Source organism: Panicum virgatum, chromosome 5K (genome assembly GCF_016808335.1).
Source record: "Panicum virgatum strain AP13 chromosome 5K, P.virgatum_v5, whole genome shotgun sequence".
Classification (NCBI taxonomy): domain Eukaryota; kingdom Viridiplantae; phylum Streptophyta; class Magnoliopsida; order Poales; family Poaceae; genus Panicum; species Panicum virgatum.
This window is the reverse complement of record NC_053140.1, coordinates 61,473,742-61,496,470: the sequence shown is the minus strand read 5'-3', so window position 1 is coordinate 61,496,470 and position 22,729 is coordinate 61,473,742. Positions and strand designations below refer to the sequence as shown.

Genomic DNA, 22,729 nt, shown 5'->3' with positions numbered 1-22,729 from the left:
GATGGAGTGGATCGGGCGGGAGGGCAGGACGGTTCGGCAGAGGCCAGAGTTGGAAGGCAAGCGTTGTTATGGCGAGCTGCCGGGTTAAGGCTATCCGCACTCGTTCTACTCTAAATTCACTTTCTAAACGAAATATTCCATCCTGATCATCGAGATTCTCTACTCTACATTTAGTTTCTCCGCGCTCGTTCACTCTCTATATTTCTACTCCATACCAACTACCAAGGCATGGGCGCGGCGGTGGCCTCCTCCCCCTGCCCCGGTCCATGCGCGCCGGCCACAGCAGCAGAGCTCGAGCCCGCCTTGCCGGCCACGGATCCCTCCGCTCGTGCGCGCCGGTCGCCGGCGGCGAGGGCGGACTCGGCCTCGAGCCTGGGCGGGTGGGCGGCGGAGGTGCAAGGGCCCGCCCTCGACGACGGAGGCGCGGATCCACGGCGGAGGCGGCGGCGGAGCTCCCCAATCCGCGTGCCGGCACTGCGGCGAGCGTGACGGCGGGACGGGGGCGCGCGTGCGGCACGACGGCAGGTGCGCGCGCGGCGCAGGAGCAGGAGCGGAGGCACGCCGAGCTCGACCTGATCCGCGCTGGATCGAGCTCCATGGCGGCCTCCCCGACGTCGGCGGATGGGACACCGGCGTGCGCGGCGGCTCGCGGGACGGCGGGCGTTGCAGGACGGCGGCGAGCACGAGGCGGCTCTCGAGACAGCGGCACGGCGGCAGCCTCCTCCTCTCTGTCCATGGCCGCGGCGGGCCGAGGATTCGGCGGCGCCACCTCCCGAGCGCCCTCCCCGACGGCGGCCCCTCCTTCCTCCCCCTTCCTGGCCCGCCTCCCTGCACCCCTCGAGCTCAACGCCATGGGCGGGCTTGACCTTGACTAGCGCGGCCCTCCTCCGATGTCGTGCCCCAGCGGAGCTGCGGCGGTTGGGGACGGCCGCGGGAAGGACGATGGGGCCCGCGCACAGCAGTTTTGCGTCTCGGTCGTACGCGTGCTGGATATCCAGTGCGGGAAGCCATCCGGGACGATAGAGAGCGGCTTGGCGTGCCCCGCTGCGGGAGTTTTCTCTATAAAATGGTACTGGAAGATGGGTACCGTTTGTTTTACAGAGTCCGCTGCGGACAGCCTAATAGGATTGTGGGTACGCAGGGGTGGGTAGGGAGCCGCTCATTGAAAAAAAATTCGTCGGAGGGGGGTGTCGTTTTCGGCCTGCCAAATTTCATGTCAAACTTTATGAGCTTACATGTGGGTCTTAAAGTGGGAGTATGTGAGGTGGATATAGGGGCTAATTTTGATGAGAAGTATTTTAATTTCATGAATCTTTATAATATAGATAGAGATAGAGATCTGGTGGAGATCTCTTAGGCGGCAACGACTACGACCCTCACGCCGCTCTACGTACGACTCCGGCCGGCGACACAGATACGGTACACCCCCGACGAGAGTACACCAGTGCTCGACGAGAGTACTGCCAGACTGCCTGCCTCGCTCAGCCACTGCTACGTACTCACTAGCTAAGCTTCTTAATTAATCGTGTACTGTCCAACTCCAACATGATCTATGGCCTTGTTTAGTTCGTCGGGGTAAAACTTTTGAATTGAAATCTTTTTATATTTAAAGTATTAAACATAGACTAATGACAAAACTAATTACAGAACTCATCTGTAAATTACGAGACAATATTACTAAGACTAATTAATCTGTCATTAGCACATATTTATTGTAGTAATTTATTGTCTAATTACGAACTAATTAGGCTCAAAAAATTCGTCTTACAATTTACAAACAATATGTGAAAATTATTTTTTTGTCTACATTTAGTACGCCATGTGTGTGTCCAAACATTAATGTGTAATTTTTTTGACCAGAAACTAAACAAGGTCTATATATCCATGCATCGTTAACGACGCAATTAATATTATTCATGCCAGGTTTATTTACGGTGCTACTCCCTCAATTTCAAATTATAGATGGTTTGACTTTTTTGACATCAAATTTAACCACTCATCTTATTCAGAAAGTTTGTACAAACATAGTCAAATTTAAATTTTCTTAAAAAACTTGTATTGACAAATCAAGCCACGACAAACAAATTGATATTTTGCACAAATTTTTGAATAAGACGAGTGGTCAAATTTGAGGTCGAAAAAGTCAAACGATCTATAATTTGAAACGGAGGGAGCAGCTAGACAGGGGTGCTGTCAATATATAGGTGGGGCATGCAGATCATCACCTGCCTGCCGTTGGTGGAGCCGTGTGACGGCCGTCAATCTCCATCAACTATACTGGCTAGGAAGGTCGACGACAAATATTCTCGCTCTTCCCCCTCGCTACAGTACCCAGAGAGCGAACAGAGGCGACTGGCTTTGCCGGCGTCGATCCGTTCGGTTCCCTCCTCCGGCGGCTGTACGGGGAGGGAATCGGGTGGATCGACATCGGGTGTAGGTTTAGCTACTAGTTTAGGCTAGGCTAAGCTAGGGTTTGCCCGTGGCGTTGGGCGTCGGCGGGTCGGTTCGTCCGCGGCAGCGGTGGCGGCGGCGCCGATGTTCGATCCATGGCGGCTTCTTTTCCTCCTGATGGGCTTTGTTGCTGTCGCCGGCGGCGTCCGGTCCGATAGCCTGTCGGCGAGGCCTCCGTGGCGGCGGCGGAAGGATCGGAGTTGCGGGAGACGACGGCGGAGAAGAAGAGCAGGGGATTCCTCTCGTGGACCTGGTTGTAATTTCTTTTATTTGTGGGGGTCTCTTTGTAAGTTCGGGATGTAATATCCTGTTAATATAAACCAACCCGTTTCGCAGAAAAAAAAACTATACTGGCTAGGAGATACTCCAACATATAGACCATGCATGAAAACTTATCTGACCTGCAGTACTACCCTATATATGTACTGTACCTGCATGCGTATATACTTAGACCAAACAGCATGATACGTGACACAGGCACACAGCTAGCTGTTGTTGAGACATATGGTGCATCCATGCCATTACTTTCCCCGTGGTAAATAAATATAAGTTCGTCCACATTTTTATTATTCTAATTAAGGTAAGATTTTCAAACTTTGAATATAATAGCAATAGCTATAAAAAGATAACATTCTAAATGAAAACAGCCATATATTTATCGTGTTAAATATGCATGCATCTTCCCCTAGGTTCGTTAACTGCTGTACATACCGCACTGCTTCTTAATATTGGAGGAACACAGACCAGAGAACACACAGCGCAACATAGTAGTTAAGCTAGGCATATATATATATGGCGCTATTTAGCACGCTGGGTGCTACATAAGTATCCAGCGCGCACCAGGCCCCCCTCCCCATCCCGAGCTAAAACAAGCCGAAACCGGAAAATCTCTTTTCGAAACCGGAAAATTCTTCCCGAAACCGGAAAAACACGCGATAGGGAGCCAAAATCGGAAAAGGTATTCCCGAAACCGGAAAATTGCTATTTCAACAAAAAATCAACATTTTTCAAACCGGAAAATGGTGCTTGTAATTGGAAAATTACCTAGTGTTGAAACCGGAAAAGATATTTCTCAAACCGGAAAATTGTTATCTCAACCGAAAAAAGCACGCCACACCTTTGGACAGAGAATCCAAACCGGAAAAGGTTTCCTAAAATCGGAAAGTTGTTATCTAAAATCGAAAAATTACCCGAAATAGGCTAAAACAGCAAAATAAAGATCCCATAATCGGGAACGTGCAAGTTATTTTAACCGAAAAATCAAAATTTTCCAGTTTGGACCTAATTTTCCGGTCAGGTCCTTTTACCTTTCCGGTTGCCTAAATTTTCTTGTCTCATAGCCCAATTTCCGGTTAGGATTTTTTAATTTACCGGTTACATGATGGATGGCCATGACTCAGCTAAATTTTTCGGTCACATAGACCTAATTCCGGTTTGAACCCCTTAATTTTCCAGTCGAAGGATGAATAGCCATGATGGAGCTAAATTTTCCGGTCACGTAGATCTATTTCCGGTTTGAACCTCTTAATTTTCCGGTTGCGAAATGGATGCTTATCTTTTTCCGGTTTGAAGAAGAATTTTCTGGTTTTGGGATCACATTTTTCCGGTTTCAGAGTTGGGGAAGGGGCGCTGAATAACTTATTCAGCACCCTGGGTGCTATATATATATATATATATATATATATATATATATATATATATATATATATATATATATATATGCAGCCAAGTGGTAGCTACATTAATTAGTGTGTTTGCCATATCCTCATGCCATGGATATAACTGATCGAGTTCATGTAATTGTGCTTAAGAGATAGATAAGCATGCATGCATGGTAACATTATTAGCCTCTGACAAGGAAGCTAAATATATTTCACAGTAGCTATTACATAAATCACTCGCGAATAGTAACGATAACGTGTCTGCCATAAGGCGTGGTTGCACCAATTGTGTTCCTCTGATGATGGATCAGCAGCTTGACAGACCATGGCTGGCTTGCTTTGGTGATCGATGACGAAGATGACAGATCAATGTGAAGATGATCGATGCATGATGACATGGAGAGGAAGGGAAAATAAACCTACTTAAGGACCAAAATGGAGAGGAACTAACATGAGGGTGCCGCTTATAATTAGTCGTCAGTACATGGTGAGGTGTATATAATAGGACTGCCACAGCTTGTTTGACCACTAATAACTCAGTAAACCTTTAGTTGTGTGTCTCCACAAACTTCTGTGGACCTACACATGGCTCATGAAAACTGTCATCTTGAGGGATGACAGACGAGTAACGCTGCACATGAAAAACCAGCAGCGACTCATCAGACTGCCCCTGCACTCTTCCATAAGAGTCCAAGGAACACTATATATATGTGGAAATAAACTCGAAATGCCTAAAAAGTAATGTATATATGTGAACTACATGCCTAATAATGACTAAAGAGATCGATGCTAACTGCAGGTGACCTATATATATGCATGCATAAACTAATTAACTAGCTATTATAATATCCTTTCGTTCTGGTAGTAGACGAGAGCTAGTTAGACATTGGCAGGAAGCAAAACGATCAGGTAGCTAGCAGCTGATTCAGAACAACTTATACCACAAAGAAAGGAGAAGACGGTTGTCAACCTTAGCTGGAGTGCGCCGATGGCGGCGCGATGGGAAATCGGACCTGCCAATCTGGCATGCATGGTCCCTTGTGTTAGTCAGCCGAATGCACTCAGCCCAGAGTGAGCATTGGCGTCAAGTTAGTCAAGTCTCAGCTGTGCAGACAGCATGCATGGCATGCAGCAGTGTGCACACCATACTGCATTCTCAATTCACTTGAAGCTAAGACTTGTATGCATTGACTGTGTGATTACTGATGACACGTGTATCGAAGGAACCGAGAAGATGATAGGTGCATGCATGGTTGAAAAGACACGAGAGGGAGAGACATCAGAGAGAGGTGCAGCTAGCCATGGTGTTGTTCTAGGCCAAGCTGGGCTTCTGATCTGGAGCCGCAGCGAGGGGAGAAGGAATAAGCCTGCTGAACTGGTACTGCGCTGTCGGGGCTGACAGAGTTGGAGCTGTCATAGACATTGTCACGCCTGAAAAATCATCTGCTGTCAGTTACAAGAATGCAAGAAAAGTGTTTGTATCATCACGCAAACAGGCAGCTGATCTGAGTAACTAACCTGCTTGGCCAATAGAATTGGGAGTGAAGGCCACCGCGCCAGCGAACTGCTGGAGGCCGCCGGCAACCGTGTTCAGGGTTGTTGCCGCCGCCGCTGTCGTGGCGGCGCCCACCCCAGCCGCCGCGGCGTACTGGTACAACTGGGGGTACTGAGCCAAGCTATACCCAGCTGTCGCTGGACCGTACTGGAAGTAGGCCGGGTAGAGCCCGCCGGAGGAGTTGGCCGCCGCCATTGTTAGCCCTGCCGCCGCAGTTGCGCCTCCGCCCAAGACAGCGGCGTACTGTTGTTGTTGGGCTCCCTGCAGCCCACCGTAGGGTTGGTAGTAGCTCTGCAAGTTTTTGCATCACGCATAGATGATCATCAGTACGACATGACATGTACGTACGTATATATCATCAGCTTGGATCGAATGGCAAGACAAATTAATTAATGGGGATATATCTTTTTTTGAGAATATTAATGGGGATATATCGGAGTAGGTGTAATAATAGTACCAGCGGATAGCCGTAGTCCGAGAAATATGGGGAATACCTGAAATTAACATTGCCAAGAAAAAAGATTACCGAACACCATTATTCATGATTTCAAACTGCTAATTATTTACCATTCGTATGTATACTAGCACAATCAGTGGATCGATTTGGTTATTAATTGAACCACACACATGATAGATGAAGAGGAAATGAGGGCATCTGCTGCATGGGTCATGCATGCAAAGTCCTTTGACCGGACACGCACATCAAAGCAGGACCGCATGAAGCGTACAACGCAAGAGCAAAGGAGCTAGGCAGCTTTTTTTCCAAAGCGATTTATTTGCCCCCACATGGCAGTCTCGCTGTACCGTACCCGAGGCAGGCAGTGCATCAGCACGTGCATGAGGCATGCTCACTCACATGCTCTAGCTAGGTGCACACAGCTGATCGATGAACAGTACGTGCAGTAATCATCTACGAATACCCTGAACCCTGCATAGCATTATGGCCTTGTTTGGTTCTAAACTTTTTTCAGAAGTCTCTATCACATCAAATGGAATCTTACTATTTTATAGTATTAAATAAAATCTGTTTATAAATGTTTTTTGACAGCTGAGTGCTAATTCGCGAGACGAATCTAATGAGCCTAATTAATTCATAATTTGCTACAATGATGCTACAGTAACCATTCGCTAATCATTGATTACTATACCTCATTAGATTCGTCTTGCAGTTTAGCCCCAGGATTCTGCAGTTAGTTTTATAATTAACATTTATTTAATACTTCTAAATACTAAAAAGTTCCAGAGACTTAAAAAAAGTCCCTGGAACCAAACAGGGCCCATATTGTATCACAAGGAGGTAGCCAGCAAGCAGCATATACATGATACACAAACTCACAAAAGGAGCCTGCATATATACATCCAACGCAATCTACAGTAGGAGCTAGCATGCATTGGTCTACTATGCAGTAAGCAGCTAGCTAGGTGGGCACATGCACATGCAGGGAGAAGAGATGCACATGCGAGGATCATGGACGGTGCAGGCGCTGGCCCCTCCTACCATTAACGACCAGAGGCTGAGGCTGGCCTGGCCGGCTGGGCTGCCTTTAACCGGAACCCATGTCTTTACAGCTAGCCGAGCAGTGTGCACAGATCGATCGATCGATCGATCGGGAGACACAGACAGAGGCGCCCTGGCCTGCCTGCAGAACGAAAGAAAAGAAGCTGCCCGGCCAAGCAAGTACTCGATCGGATATATGCATGCATGCCATGGCTAGTAGTTACTCACCCGGCATAAAGATTGTAGGTGGTAGGAATCCCTTGCTGGACGCCATGATCGGCCGGCACGAAGCTCATCAAGCTGGCACCAGCACCAGCTGTCTGGATGGACTTCATTGCCCGCATGTTGCCTCCCCCGTAAACATGAGCTGCATCTGCATGCATGCCGCATCATCCATCGTATCCATGCATGAAACAAGTTAGTTAATATCATAATATGATAATAATAAGTAAACAATGTTATTAGCTAATAATATAGGTATATTTAAGAGGTGGAGTCATGCATGCAGGCGACGGCCGCGGCTTGCATTATATATACTCCTGCAGTAAGATTCATGTACGTACGTAGGAATAATAATGCGGTGCCAATAACCATGATTTTATGCACTCGAGATCTAATTAGACTGATAGTGATGATGCGGTTAATAACTCATCTCCTTCTCGTATTCAATTTGCAATCTCATGCATACCCAAGCACCTATACATGCATGCTAGCTAGAGGAAACTAACACAGGATTTAGTACTATTGGTTGGACAACTGCTCTAAGAAAATAAGCCAAGAAAAAAATATGTGAGTGCATGCATGTTCACATTAGAATAATTATTACTAGCTAATAACAAAGTACTCCGATCCTATTGTCAGTCAGTCAGTCAGTTAGTTAGTTAGAGAAGCAAGGGTACGGCAGGAAGATAATTTTGTAGAGGACAAGGACAGCTAGCAAAGCGCGCTGCTAGCTTGTCCTGCAGCTGCAGGAATGCCAGGATTGGAAGAAGCAAGGCATGCAAGCCTGGAAGGAACAATCCCCAAGAATAACTAACCACGCTTGCTTTTAGCGCTTTGCAGAAAGCTAGAGACGATGCAGCTTTTTTTCATCTTGGGTGAAATACTGTCGGATACCCGGATGCTATGTTCTTTAGTTGACCCTTCTCTCATTATATATATATATATTTATATATATATATATATATATATACACACACGCTAGTCGATTATGTGCTGTGAAGCAAGTGTTAACTGAAAACTACAAGCCATTATATTTTTTCAAAAATCATGTATTTGCATCACAGATACTCTATATAGTGAAAAAATAAAACTTTAGTTAATTAGTAGTTAGTTATCAGTTGATTCTAAAACAAAAAAGCATGCATTTTCTTCTTTAGACAATATTGTTTTGATTCTGAAAGTGCAGTGCCTGAAATATTATCTACTTGATTTAAGGCAGCACTAAGAGCCTAGTAGAAAAAAAAAGGTAGTACCAAAGTAGTTTATTAATTAGCAAGGCATACGTTAGCATAAAATGATGCAAAGTGATGCAAAGGCAAAAACCTTTGATCTACAAGATTCACCACTTCTGTCCTTATTACTGAGCAAGCCAACAGTACATATCTAGCATGCGTATGCAGCTCTTATTGGTTATTTAATTAAATGACTTTTGCTGAATATTTAAGACGACACAATTTAGTTTCTTTATTGTCGAAGATGAAGACATATAGTGAATTACCATATGGTTGCAGATATGGCGGCACCGGTGCAGTCTTGGACTTGTTGACACCGAGATAGGCAAGGTTGCAGTTGGCCCTCCTTCCATCGATTACCGGGTACGGATCGATGCAAGCTCTCAGTGCTGCCTCTGGCTCGCGGAACGTTACCTACAATTATCCAAGATCACCATCCCGATCCCAACTAGATACATCATATTGTATTAATAATAAGCTCCTCAATTCAATGGTTTATATACATGCTACTTGTTGCACACCAACTAATTCTTAGGCTAATCAAAGAGGGTGGGAGCAGTTAGATAAGGGTATGGCGTTATGCGTCGATGCTAAATCGATCAGCAAATAGAAAATATCAGATTATGAGGGGAAATCATATGTTAACAAGGAGGAGATTATGATTCTAAAGGAAAAGGTTTAGAACTCACAAATCCGTATCCCTTGGATCTACCGGTGTTCTTGTCAGTGATGACGACCGCCTCAAGGATATCGCCGAACGGCTCGAAGTAGGCCCGCATGCCCTCCTTGTGCGTCTCCCAGGCAAGGCCCCCCACGAACACCTTGGTGAACGTCGTGTCCCCGAACTGCCCTGCGCCGCCGCCGGTGCCACCCGACATAGCCTGAGACATCTGTTCAAGATCCTCGGCGCTGGCTCGCTATGTATGGAGGTGTAAATCTAGCTACAATCAAAAGCAGCTAAGAAGTGCCTCGATCTCCTTCCTCCTCTAGCTAGAGCTGATCCATCTTTCTTTCTGCTCCCCTCCTCTCCTTGATCTGTACCCACCAACCAAGGACTACTAACTTTGTGTTTAGGGGATCAAAAAGTTGAGGGGTGTGATCTCAAGGCTTGATATGCAAGGGAGGAAAGGGGTACCTCTCTCCAAGCACCAACCCTAACTAGCCTGCAGCTGCCTGATGTCTAGCTTGCAGAGAGAGGGAGGGAGGAAGAGGAGAGGAGGGAGAGAAAAGCTAAAGTTGGCTGCAGGGCAAAGGAGAAAGAAAGAGGAGAGAAGGTAGGACCTGGCAGTTATATAGTCCAGTACTAAAGTGCCTGAGTATATCTACGCAGCAGTTTCTACTTGGCCAACAGTTTTTTCCTTGACATATATGTAGGCTCCACCAAGTACTACTACCGGGATCTTGTGTCATTGCTGCCACAAGGATTTTTGTTAAAAAACAAGGATAATGTCTAAGCATATGGTCAATAGCATTTTATACATTATTATGCTCCCAATCATCCATATATTCAATTGATGAGAAAGTATTTTGGCACTAATTAGATAAAAATAATGGATCCATCAAGCAAATTTTGGTAATGAATTTGCAAGTGAAAACATATATAGGGCCTTGGCAATTTGCCGAGATATTGCACATCCATCGAAGAAAAATGGATGGATTAGAAAGCTTGGGGTTAGTATGCTTAAAATTGACCTATCTGCCTTTCCACTGTGTGGATATAAAGTGCTGGCAAAATGCATTGCACGCCAACGCCCCAGTTGCTAGCTAGCTAGGGATATTGACTATTATTATTGATGGGCAAACTTGTAACACGTACGATGGAAAGAGACGCATCGATGGGGTCTAAAGTTTATTAACCATCCAAATTACAGTACTATATATATGGTTTATTGCCCGTGTAAATAGTCTGCTGATCATCTTTGAGGTTGGTTCAATATAACATATATAGTGTGCAAACCAAAAATATTAAGGTTCCTTTAACAATATAACATATATTACTGTATTTTCTTGCGTGTGTGGAGCGTACGTACTGCTGATCAGATCTCGAGCTATTTCATTTCCCTATCAAATTGTACTTGACCATTCGTCTCTAGTTAGATGTTGGCATGCAGTGCTTATTAGAAATACGCACAATGATATTTGTGGTCCAAACTTAGAACAAAAGCAAGTGACCAGCCATACTGATTTGTTCGTGTGTAATGAGAACACAGAGTGGCCACATCCAGTTATGAAAATGACACCTAGAAAATTCAGCAGCCAAATAACCCCACAAGAGAAAAGAGGAGATCGAATATCTGAATCTTGTCACAGAAAGGTCTACATGATATTGCTGAGTGGGAGACCAATACATGAATCTGCTTTGAGACGACAGCTGGGCACGTTAACAACTTATCTAATGTTTAGTATGATGATATGTTTAAGAACTGCTCTACTCTGCAGTTGACCTACCTCGTGAAGTAGTGGAAGAACACATTCTATGCTATGCACTAGCTAGGGTGCTGGATATATATGAGGCTTTATTATGCAAGTGTCAGCTATGTACAGCTAAGAATGTTGGATACTTACATTATATTAATTTTATTTGTTAGAAAACATAAACAATTTGGATGATACAATATCCAAACACTATTACTGAAAACTAGAAGTATACTGGTTTTGCTTTGCTTCAAATGTCTATAAAGATGGTCAAAACTATGCTGGTTTAATTTTGGTACATGTTTCTGACGAAGCTTTGTACATGTTTTGAGTTTTAGTTACGGTATTTGATTCCTCGTGGCGTGTGCAGTCAGGGGCGGACCCAGGGCCCGGCGACCCTGGGCGCCGGCCCGGGCTCCTATACTATTGCTGCATGAGGCTAGCAATTTAATTCATGGTCACAACCCTTTTTGCTGAAGTGGTAAAGAAATATCCCTGGCTTGGCTCAGGCTCCATTGGATTGCTGGGTCCGCCAATGTGTGCAGTATTAACTTTGCATCTATAGAAAAGAGGAATATATGTGCACTACATCTGTATATGCATGCAAGTTGTGGCATGTGTTTCGTAGATCATACCTGCAAAGGTTTCATACGCTTGGTCCATATACCAACAGAATATTGATGTTGCAGGCTTCATCTTTGAATCTCACCGACTCACAAGTGGCTTCCTGGTGGAATAGTGTAGGTTCTCAATTTGCATTTTTGAATGAAGACTTGCGTCACAAGGGAACCGACGCAAATATTTTTCTATGCTTCTCCCAAAAGTCAATTGATTCACCTACTTTTCTCTTGCATTGGAACCCTTCTCAGGACATCTAGGGGTGTTTGGCAGGACTCCTGAGGGGGCCTCTCTGTTTTTCCACTGAAAACTGCTCCTCATACAAAACGTTGGCAGGGCTCCTGCAGGAGCTGGAGCCATTGCAAAAGCCCTGCCGAACAGGAACAAAGTAGAAACCCATAACGTCGGTGACAGAATTATGCAAAAAAAAAAAACAGTGACAGAACTATGCAAGTAATTAGTTAAAACTTGTAATGATAGTGACAAATTATGCAAATATTTACAGCTTCCTCTTCTGTCAAGCTACTATTCGTTCACCCATGATGTATCAGAATTATTCAGAACAGATGCTTCCCAACAACATCATTGATCGTTGGAAAAAAAAGATGTGCCAGAAAGTGATGCACGGCCTGCCCAATCCTCCAAGAATTCTTTGATCAAAAGAGGCGGAGTGTCGTGTGAGTTACTCTCTATGACTTGGATTTCAAAGGTTGTTATTCATCAGAAATGAACTCATATAGATTTCAGACGTTGGTGGCCATGTAGTGAGGCCAACTAAGTGCCTACTTTCTTCAGCAGTAGAATATAGGATCTCTTTATCAGTAGCTGGTATTGTATAACTTTCCACAGCTGTCCCAGCTCCAAAACTAACTTAGCTTTTGACAGCAAGGAGAGAGCACTTTTAGAAGGATATGCAAGATACATCATTGCATCTGGTGACTGGTGACAGGTGACAGAGCAAGGTTGAGCTTGTTGTACTAGTATACACATCACGGCTTTCAAGGGAAAACCACCACAAAATTAAAACCAGCTTTAGCTGACAACAGAAGGGCCAGCTAGCTGTAATGAATAATCAACATAATATGATGATGATTCGGTACACCAAAGCCTAACACTGACATCATTCAATCTGAGTGCTGAGAAACATCCATGGTATAATGTGCGGCTAAGTCCGAGGCAAATTTATAGACAACAATGTAATCGTGTCAGAAAAGGTAATCACACTTCACTTTCTGTTGGCTAACACACCATGATCTGAAATCACGTCTTCAGAAATGTTGATCATACCCTCAGTGTCATTGTCATTAACATCGTATTCACTACCAGAAGTATCTTCTTCATCTGATTCAGAAACATCACTGATGTGAAAATCAGAAAAATGATCAGTAGTCACATGGGGCAGTTGGTCCTTCCCTTGATCCAATCCTCCCATTTTAAGCAAAGAAGCTTCTCTATCATCACCACAAACAAGATCAGCCTTCTGGGATTGTGGAATTCCATAAAGTGCAACATGCCGATAATAAAGTTCAAGCTCCTTTTCAGATACTGCAATGAAACGCCGAACTGTCTCCAGCGACTGTTCGTATTTTGATTTTTCAAGTGCCTGATAATTAAATAAAAAAGGGCAGATGTAAGCGCATTTAAAAGATACAGATCTAGAATCAGCTTGATGGCTAGTTATCAAGATAGGAGGATTGCGCAACCTGAGCTGTACATTAGATTACATGAGCTGGGAACAGGGGAGGTATGATGTGGACATGAATTTTATAAGAATCAATAGTTTATTTTTATGTACATATCTACTGGTTATTAGACATAAAGGACGCAGAGAACCTTTGCATGTTGGTCACATACATAAGCATGCATCAATCTATCTTCAGCAACAACAAAACCTTTTAGTCCCAACTCCAAAGCAAGCTGGATTTCGCTTATGCTAGAGGGAAATCCAGCAAAAGTAAATAATCCATTTGCCAGCTTTGAATGAGAATCACCAATGAAGAAGGTTTGGAGCAATATATCTTTAGAAACAAAATCACGAGGGTTTGCAGCATCCACAAAAAAGATTCATTATTTCTATAGGAACAAAGTTAAACCAAACATCCATCCTAATTACCTTTTTCTTTGACAATGTATCAACAGGCGACATAACTTCTGGCTGAACATAGTTCTTTCCTCGGTAGAAGACTATAGTGTCATCTCCAATGATGTTAACAGGGATACCGCCACTCAATCTAGCTATCTCATTTGCATATTCCTGGATTTGCCCTGGTTTGCATGGCTTACATATGACCTTCACAGTTTCATGTTTCTTCCAATGCAAATGCATGTTCAGAATTACGCCTCCAAAAACTCCTCGCCTTCCAACAGGGACATAATTTGACTTTTTCTGTGAAACCTTCTTCAAGTAAAACCTTTCCTCACCGCTAAGATCATCTGGTTTAGCCATAGGGCCTTGAGCTTTGGCAACCTCATACTTCTTTAGCTTTTCGACCAACATAGCTTCCTTTAATTTGGCCTGAAAGAGAAATAGCTTATTTCAATTTATTTTCTCTTACCATACCAAAGAAATAAAGAAAATAATTACATCGTGTCCATTAAATAATAGAGTTTCTTACTATGGTCCAAATGAATCAACTGAACATCAATACAAAGAACTTATGAATATAGTAGAAACAGTAGCAGGGAAAACAACTGAACAGGCAATGTTCTGTATGAATATTGCTTTTAACAGTAAAACCAGAGTGGCGATTCAGATGCTGTATAATAATTAGGAAGCTCGTTTACTAATATCAAAAAGTTGACTAAACATCAAGAAATATGCATGAAGGAATGGTTCAGCAAGACAGGAGCCAAGCAAACCAAACAAAGGCACATAACATGTGAGTGTGCTACCTTCTCAATCTTATATTTGAGCCTAGCTTCAGCTGTGGGGAATTTTTGTTTTATCTTCTTTCCCTTGGGCCTAATGCGTCGTGGATCATTTTTATTTGCCTCTTTCCTCTTTTTCTTTACCCGCTTTCTCTGAAGCTTCAAGCGCTTCTTTGTCAAATACCTTCCTTTTTTGGAGGGTTCCACCTCCTCAATCTGAAACTTAGGCTTGCCATCATCAGACAAAACTAGATTCACTGATCCATAGGTAGCCCATCTGACAGTCCACGAATTTCCAAACAGGTAAAGGGGGCTGAAACATTTGCTAGGGGAAACAGCAGTAGATCTGTATCAAGTAGAAGGAAAGTAAGAGCAAAACTAAATTAAACTGACATAGCTGAACTCAAAACCAGTATGATATTCTTGTATCAAGTAGAAGGAAAGCATGAGAAAAACTAGATTAAGCTGACATAGATGGAAAAAAAAGGTACTCAAAACCAGTATGATATTCTTGCTAGACACTTGACATGTTGAGCTTGCTTCATATATCGAATTGGCTAAAAATATGATTGACTGAGTGGGCAACATTTATCAGTGATCTCTAGTGGTATATATGTTCTAGAACCCAGCAGAACAGATTACTTGCTCCTTACAGAATAATAAACTGGAATAATAGCTTTGTTGTTTCATGTTGCAAAAATGAGTTACGGCCTGCTGCGTGTCTTAAAAGAAGGTGTAAAGGCACAGAACATTGTGAGCAAGCGATTAGGCACACATTCTAGTCATGTGGCATTTGCCATGCCAGTCGGTGCGTGTGCATAAAACTGCGAACAAGGACTGAAAAGAGGGGTAAGATCGACAAAACTGTTCCATTACCTGAGGAGTGGAGGGCAAGGTAAAATTAATTGCCTCTGGGATATGTTCTGGAGTGCGAAGGAAGCCAACTTTGTCAGATTTTGACGCGACAGGATACGGGTTGCCATAGCGTAGAACTCCTTTGGCAAAGCATAATGAATTTTTTTGTTCTCCGCCTGCTTACAGCATCGCCAAACGAGAGATCGCGCCCTCTAACCCAATCCACCAAGAGATTGAGTTAAACACTATCCAACCGAAATGAATCATGGTTTCCACAAATACCAAACGAACCGAGAAGCACAGCAGAAGCTTGATGGCCTGCCTCGGTGAGCCCTTGCCGCGTCAGCCGAGCGTCCCGAACCAGCCGCCGCCCCCGCGCCTAACCGCTCCTGCGCGCCGCCCAGGCTGCAACGCCCCCGGTGATGTACGATTCCTCGCCGCGCCCCACACCGCTGATCCTCTCGTGCTCTCGCTGACGACGATGGATGGATGGATGGATGGATTTGGGAACCGAAGGCCCAAGAGACACTTGGTCCACTAATAAATGGGCCGTCCCGTGGGCTTTTACTTTTTTTTAATCAACTGGTTATGTTATGTGGGCCTAAAAAATTGAAGCAACAGCGTTCTCAAAAGTAAAGTCCAGATGGATTTACTCCTACTCCATGCAATGCAAGTTACCAGTTGATCAACAGGTCCAGATGGAATTTTTTTTTTGATAAAAAAAAACTGGTCGCTGGACATGGGGGACGCCAGGCCAGTAGCACACGTGCGCCGGGGTACTTGTTGTACGGTCCCACTGTCCCAGATGAAGCTGCAGCAGTCACCGGCGGCGAGCCCGGGCGATCGAGCGAGGAGTTGCGTTGCCAGTGGCCCGGTACAGCCACCCACAGCATCGCAGCCGGAGACCGGAGCAGGCCCGGTACCTGTCTGCCAAGTCGAACGCACTCTCATCAGCCGCCTTGTCGACGCGCCTGAACACGACACAGTCGGGTCTTTCTCCTGATGGTCTAACATCGATCAGGTTCGTATGTACACCGCCCTCCTCATCCCTCTCCTTCCCTTCTGTTTGTGTGCGACGCCGCCCGGGCATCTAAAACACTAGCTAGGTCTGAGGTAAGAGTTTGTTGACATGTTCAATGGGATCCTACCAGTGGATGTGGATGCTGCTCTGAACGAGATTTTCAACCTCAACAATAACGAGGCCGAGGCGATGGACAATGCCTTAATCGGCATTGTTGGGGAAGGAGTCCACGACCTACAAGATGCGATAATACATGAACATGGTTGAGCTGAGTCCCCATCTGGCGAAGGATGTAACAGTCAACGACGGCCAACGATGACATTTGAGTTGTGGAGTTTGCGAGGACTAAGTGGTGCGTATTGTTTGGATTTTTAGCTTCATGTTTGGCGGTGTGTGTTGAGTGGTGTGATATGTTTGTTGAGAGGTTCGGTGTTGAGTTGTTTGCGTTTTTCTTTTTGTTGTATTGCTCAATCTAAGCTTTCATCTTCTTTTTAATATAATCGACAACTTTTTCTGCCTGGTTCGTTTAAAAAAAGCTAGGCCTGAGGTCTGACCATTAAGTTTTGCGGCAGAGGGAAACACCAAATTAAACATCAACACTGCTTTATTTGACTAGGTGTTATAATGTGTAAGTACTATACTCAGCTATTCGTCTAAAGATCTGCATAAAGAATCTGGCATCATGTCTATCGCATTGTTACTGGGTCGATGAGGTTAAGCCACCAGTCTTATCCAAAAACTAAAACGACTTTATTAATTCAACGCAGTGCTGTCACAAGTAGATCTGCTTTATTGGAACACAATAATAACCCAGGGCAATACTGAAAGTCTGAATCTGAGTCGTCGTTGATGTCATTTTCGAAGACGCACGCCTGCATGCAGTGGTCGATCAAATTCAGGCCGACGTACGCCTGGCCTGCACCTTGAGGTGCATGGTGGAGTTGTAGTGCGCCACCTCCGGCAGCGACGTCTCCAGCGAGAATACCTCCGACTGCAGGTAGCAGAAGCCGTCGCCGGCGTCGGCGCCGTAGATGAACTGCGCCGCCACGCACCTGCACTCGTCCAGGCACGCCTTCTTGCACGCGCCCTCGCTCACCCTCTCCAGCGTCCTCAAGCTGGTGGCGTGGTCGTTGAAGTAGGCCAGGCCGGGCAGCGACACCAGCCGCTGCGCGCGCCGCGGGGTCGCCGCGCACGAGGCCGGCGGCGCCGCCGGCACGCACCCGCGGTTGGGCCTCCGGAAGTCGACCGGCCGGAAGTTGGCGGCGTCCGGGCAGCTGCACTGCATGTCCGTGCACACGCCGTAGGCGCCGCACACCGTCGGGAACGCGCAGTCGTCGGGGAAGAGGCGCAGCACGTCGAACACCGGCGCCCACCCCGCGGGCCGCCACTCGTACAGCCGGAGGTGGCCGTCGTACTCGAGGCGCATGTACTGCACCGTCCCGGCGGCGACGGCGGGCAGCTGGACGGCGGTGAGCGGCGCGGCGGGCGGGGCGAACACCGTGAGGCTGCCGTAGGCGTAGGTGGCGTAGGCGCCGGCGGCCTTGGTGAAGCCGAGCTGGTAGTAGCGCTGCGGCGGCGTGGCGTCGACGTAGGCGCTCAGGCTGTCGTCGGCGACGGTGAGGTAGAGGCGGCTGCCGGCCCAGTTGACGGCGGAGGTGTTGGCGGTGAGGCGCGCGCCCTGGCGCAGGGACTGGCCGACGAGCAGCGTGTCGGTGGGGTGGTCGAACGACTGCCAGACCGCCAGGTTGTCGGCGTCGACCATGACGAGGTTGCCGTCGCTGTTGATGCTGATTCCGGCGATGGACTTGCCGGCGGTGCCCGCGGACCAGACCAGCGTGCCGTCGGCCGCCTGGAGCACGAGGTCGCCCGGGGGCGTGAAGTGGAGGGTGGCGCCCTCCCCGACGGGGCGGGCGCGGTTGGCGGACCAGACGACCTGCGGGATGCCGGAGACGGTGGAGGTCATGAGCGCGCCGCTGTTGCAGTAGACGACGGCGACGGCGAGGAGGAAGTCGTTGCAGGGCCCGGCGCCGGCGGCGGTGCCGTGGTTGGTGCAGAAGAAGCCGAAGGCGTAGGAGGGGCCGTAGCCGGCGGGGTTGAGGCGCAGCAGCGCGGCGCGCGCCACGGAGCCGTCCATGAAGGTGACGTGGTGCGTGAGGGAGGCGTCCGTGTTGGCCCAGGACGTGGACGGGCGCGCCAACGGGTAGTCCAACGGCTGGGCATGGACGGCGAGGACGCCGGCGAGCGCCAGGGCGGCGGCGAGCAGGAGCGTGTCGCGGCGCATTGCAGGCATGATTGAGTTGCAAGATCAAGATGGATGGAAATGGAGGAGAGCAGCGTTTCTTATTATATAGATAAGCGGTGGCACCAGTGGGGCCAGGGATCCGGCATCCGCGACCTCGGCGCTAGGCCTGGGCACTTAAAACCGAAAAACCGAAACCGAACCCGAACCGAACCGAATAGACCGAATTTTCGGTCTATTCGGTTTTCGGTTTTCGGTTTCGGTTCCTAAAATCAAACTGTTCGGTTTTCGGTGTCGGTTTCGGTTCCGTTTTCCTGAAACCCGAATAGACTCAAAGAACCGAAATGGAGAATGGTGGAACCGTGGAAGCCTGGAAGGTGTTGGCAAGTTGCATTTTCTTTGGATGATTAAGAATGGAGCCCGTCAGGCTGTCACCTGGTGTTTGTCAAGACTTTTAAATTTGTTTGTCATGAACTTGTTAAGTTACTTCCTAGTCTCTTGTCGTGTGGTGACGTATTGTGGTACTGGTACTATGGTTAAATTATTTCCTAGTCAATTTCTGTCACTATTTATCTCATTGCATGATCTGTGAGTAGTGGCTCTGTTCGGTTATTTCGGGGAACCGAATAGACCGAACCGAAATTTTCGGGTTATACGGGTTCGGTTCCTGCAATTTTTCCAGAAACTTCGGTTCTCAAAATTCTGAACCCGAAATTCTCGTAACCCGAATAGACCGAACCGAACAACCCGAATAGACCGAACGCCCAGGCCTACTCGGCGCACCGCGTGCGAGAGGGGAACAGCGGGGAGGTGGACAACGTGGGTCGACGCGTCAGCGGCAGAGCGCGTGGCGGCGCCGCTGGTTGGCGACTGTGCGCTCCGGCCTCGGATGCTCTGGCCCTGATTATGTTTGTGATAGAGCATCTTTCTATATTTGAAATATTAAATATAAACTAACTACAAAATTAATTACAAAACTCATCTGTAAATCGCGAGACGAATCTAAAAAAAGATCATGCACCATCAAATCAATAAAAAAGAATCGGCGGTGGACACCAGCAGCGAATAAACTGGCTTCCACAACGTGTCAACGTTTACAATGTGCCGAGCCACACTTGAATAATAATGAATACTCACCGCCAGCGCCAGCTGATAACGTTGGCCACATTAGAGAACACGACGATGATGGTGATGATGGATGGATGGACGGACGAGCGAATAAAATTCCACCCAAATTTAGGCCCGCTAACTTCGTTTGGTTCGTGTTGGGCCCCCACCAAGACCAAGCCCACTGGATAGCGCTAAGAAGAAATCAGCTGTCGTTTTGCTCGGGCCAGCGCAGCGCTATCCACCCATCGCCGGAGCTCCGTATCCGCCACGCCGCGCAGCGCAGCGCCGGAAATGGCGGCACCCTCCCACGTCCTGCCCTTCCTCTCCCCCGTCGGCGCCGCCTCCTCCGCCCGCGCTGGCCCCGGCCGCCGCGCCGGCCTCCTACGCTGCGCCGCCGCGGCCGGGCAGGCGGGCTTCTTCACCCGCCTCGGCCGCCTCATCAAGGAGAAGGCCAAGAGCGACGTCGAGAAGCTCTTCTCCGGCTTCTCCAAGACCCGCGAGAACCTCTCCGTCGTCGACGAGCTCCTTACCTACTGGAACCTCGCCGACACCGACCGCGTCCTCGACGAGCTTGAGGAGGTGCGCGCCGGCTCTCCCTGTTGCTTCGACGACTCTGCTCCTTCATTTTGATTCTGATGTTCCTTGCTCATTCCCTCCCTCCGCGCAGGCACTGCTCGTGTCGGACTTCGGGCCTAAAATCTCCTTCAGGATCGTCGACACGCTCCGCGAGGAAATCCGCGACGGCAAGCTCAAGTCCGGGGCCGAGATAAAGGTCAATTTGATCTCTCGAATGGGCTTCTATTTTCAATGTTACTCAACACTTCATTGGTTTAGCCGTTTAGAGATTTCTAGTGTTGATTTGTCGATGATGGCGCAGGTGGCACTGAAGAGGTGCATTCTTCAACTGCTGACAAGCAAGGGCGGCAACTCCGAGTTGAACCTCGGCTTCAGGTTCTGCTCTCTCCTGCCTACGACAATCATTTGTTGTTTGCGATTTGCGAGGTCATGTTGCGCTACGCCCCTATGACAGGAAGCCGTCGGTCATCATGATTGTGGGAGTGAATGGTGGTGGGAAGACAACCTCCCTAGGTAATTCCCTGGCATACTTTACTGCTTCACCGATGGCGTGGTATTCAGATAGTTAAATCTGGCAAAATAGCTATCCACTTGTAGATGACCAGTCTTTCATTTTTTCTATTTGCAGGAAAGCTTGCTCACAGATTTAAGAATGAAGGAGTGAAGGTGAGCCTATATTCTTGAAGTCTCCTGTTTTATAGGGTAGGTATGTGGGCAAAGGTCCACATTACTTTACTATGTTACCGCTAGAGCGAAAAAAACTATAGCCAGCTGGTCCCTCGGATTTGTGCACTGTTGTATTTTATGTGTTATAAACTATAAAGTGCTGCTTGCCTTGTATTCACAACTCTAGATAAAACCATGGATTCCTGTCAAATAAATTAATTGGTTTACATCACTGGTTTGGTTTGAACCACAATAGGTATTGATGGCAGCAGGTGATACGTTCAGAGCAGCAGCTCGTGACCAGCTAGAAGTTTGGGCTGAGAGAACAGGTTCAGAGATCGTCATCGATAATGATAAGAAGGCACAGCCTCCAGCAGGTAAGCGTTATGAAAGTACTTTGCTGTCTAATAAGGAGCTCCACTCATATGTTTCATCTAATTTGACTTATTTCTTAGTTCTATCGCAGGCAGTAAAACGTGGGAAGCGTGAAGGGTTTGATGTTGTTCTATGTGATACATCAGGAAGTATGCCTTTTGTTAGAGATTTCTAGTAGCGCATCTTTAGTTATTTACTTGTTGAGGGACTGAAAATAACTTTATTTCAGCATCTTTTTGCAGGACTTCATACAAACTATGGTTTGATGGAAGAGTTGGTTTCCTGCAAAAAAGTCATAGCTAAAGCCCTTCCTGGCGCTCCTAATGTATGTTGCATTCAATATGGAAAAGTTTTAATATGATCATGCGTTTTAAGGTGTTGCGGGTTCATTGATTGATGCACAGATCTTATAAACCTGGTAGTACTTTATTCTTTGGTCATTTTACAGTTGATAACAATCATGTTGTCCATGTTCTGCAGGAGATTTTGCTTGTTCTCGATGGCACCACAGGCTTAAACATGTTACAACAAGCAAGGGAGTTCAATGATGTAATCATACACCTGATAATTGAGTACTGGATTTCATAATCTTTGTTTCAAGAGGATTAGTGGTGATGTTGTGCTGCCTTTGCTCGTTACCAGGTTGTTGGAGTCACAGGATTCATCCTGACTAAGCTAGATGGCACAGCGCGGGGTGGCTGTGTGGTATGCACATTTTCTTGCAATCTGCAACTTAAATAGGTGCCTTATCTATCCACCCTGAATTTTCTTGCTTGACTGGTTGCAGGTTAGTGTTGTAGATGAACTTGGAATCCCAGTGAAGTTTATTGGGGTTGGTGAAGGGATGGAAGATCTTCAACCTTTTGACGCTGAGGCATTTGTGGAAGCCATTTTCCCATGAATTCGGATTTATGCTCCTACTGTAAAGTTTTTTTTAACGCTGTCATTACTTCAGCTATTCATGTAAGAGATAGTTGTCATTTGTTACGCTGAGGCTGTGAGGCGTGACTACGAAGCAGCAAAAAGCAAAACTAAGGAATTAAAGCACAAGACATGAGTTGAAGAGCTAGATGGGAGAGTGGTAGCCGGGCCGGACATTGCCAGTGAAAGGGTTTATTAGAGTCTAGACCTGCAGGTCCCTTGTATAAGAGACTTGCGAACTGTACCTGAAGAATTCAGAGAAGGAAATGGTGAAGGATATTGATTATTATCTGTTCGTCTCCTCTGTCCCCAATCCTTTCCTTTCCTACCACAGTTACAACTGATTCTCAGATCATCTATCTCGCTAGCTATAATATTTCTAACATAGTATTAGTAAGTTGAAGAAAATTGTATAGCTGTGACAGTTTAGAGAAGCTCCTTTTGGC

The 22,729-nt window shown here is 46.6% G+C and overlaps 5 protein-coding genes across 7 annotated transcripts; 2 read left to right on the top strand and 3 right to left on the bottom strand.

The window, feature by feature from the left end:
- Nucleotides 1–266: 266 nt before the first annotated feature.
- Nucleotides 267–875, top strand: LOC120710336 (serine/arginine repetitive matrix protein 3-like). Its single transcript, XM_039995963.1, has one exon. The coding sequence runs from the start codon at nucleotides 267–269 to the stop codon at nucleotides 873–875; it is 609 nt and encodes a 202-aa protein (XP_039851897.1).
- A 3,327-nt stretch (nucleotides 876–4,202) lies between these two features.
- Nucleotides 4,203–9,893, bottom strand: LOC120709300 (RNA-binding protein 24-like). Of its 3 annotated transcripts, XM_039994882.1 has the most exons (7): nucleotides 9,755–9,884; nucleotides 9,309–9,654; nucleotides 8,886–9,033; nucleotides 7,394–7,538; nucleotides 6,125–6,161; nucleotides 5,631–5,958; nucleotides 4,203–5,543 (listed from the first exon to the last, which is right to left on the bottom strand). In XM_039994882.1, the coding sequence occupies exons 2-7, from the start codon at nucleotides 9,507–9,509 to the stop codon at nucleotides 5,425–5,427; spliced, it is 978 nt and encodes a 325-aa protein (XP_039850816.1). In that variant the 5' UTR covers nucleotides 9,510–9,654; nucleotides 9,755–9,884; the 3' UTR covers nucleotides 4,203–5,424. The 3 variants fall into 3 exon arrangements, with proteins under 3 accessions (XP_039850816.1, XP_039850815.1, XP_039850817.1); XM_039994881.1 differs by having other exon boundaries at nucleotides 9,309–9,893; XM_039994883.1 differs by having other exon boundaries at nucleotides 7,394–7,532; nucleotides 9,309–9,893.
- A 2,658-nt stretch (nucleotides 9,894–12,551) lies between these two features.
- On the bottom strand, nucleotides 12,552–15,844 carry LOC120709299 (CRM-domain containing factor CFM9, mitochondrial-like). Its single transcript, XM_039994880.1, has 5 exons — nucleotides 15,667–15,844; nucleotides 15,397–15,587; nucleotides 14,545–14,866; nucleotides 13,766–14,167; nucleotides 12,552–13,255 (listed from the first exon to the last, which is right to left on the bottom strand). Exons 2-5 carry the CDS (start codon nucleotides 15,501–15,503, stop codon nucleotides 12,878–12,880), a joined length of 1,209 nt encoding a protein of 402 aa, XP_039850814.1. The 5' UTR covers nucleotides 15,504–15,587; nucleotides 15,667–15,844; the 3' UTR covers nucleotides 12,552–12,877.
- Nucleotides 15,845–17,124: 1,280 nt separating this feature from the next.
- LOC120709298 (EP1-like glycoprotein 2) lies at nucleotides 17,125–18,706 on the bottom strand. The gene has a single exon (XM_039994879.1). It carries the CDS (start codon nucleotides 18,684–18,686, stop codon nucleotides 17,292–17,294), a length of 1,395 nt encoding a protein of 464 aa, XP_039850813.1. The 5' UTR covers nucleotides 18,687–18,706; the 3' UTR covers nucleotides 17,125–17,291.
- A 1,260-nt stretch (nucleotides 18,707–19,966) lies between these two features.
- Nucleotides 19,967–22,578, top strand: LOC120709297 (cell division protein FtsY homolog, chloroplastic-like). The gene is made up of 11 exons (XM_039994877.1): nucleotides 19,967–20,324; nucleotides 20,413–20,517; nucleotides 20,623–20,696; nucleotides 20,776–20,834; nucleotides 20,950–20,987; nucleotides 21,244–21,364; nucleotides 21,443–21,511; nucleotides 21,605–21,687; nucleotides 21,843–21,911; nucleotides 22,005–22,067; nucleotides 22,150–22,578. The coding sequence occupies exons 1-11, from the start codon at nucleotides 20,037–20,039 to the stop codon at nucleotides 22,261–22,263; spliced, it is 1,083 nt and encodes a 360-aa protein (XP_039850811.1). The 5' UTR covers nucleotides 19,967–20,036; the 3' UTR covers nucleotides 22,264–22,578.
- Nucleotides 22,579–22,729: the final 151 nt, after the last annotated feature.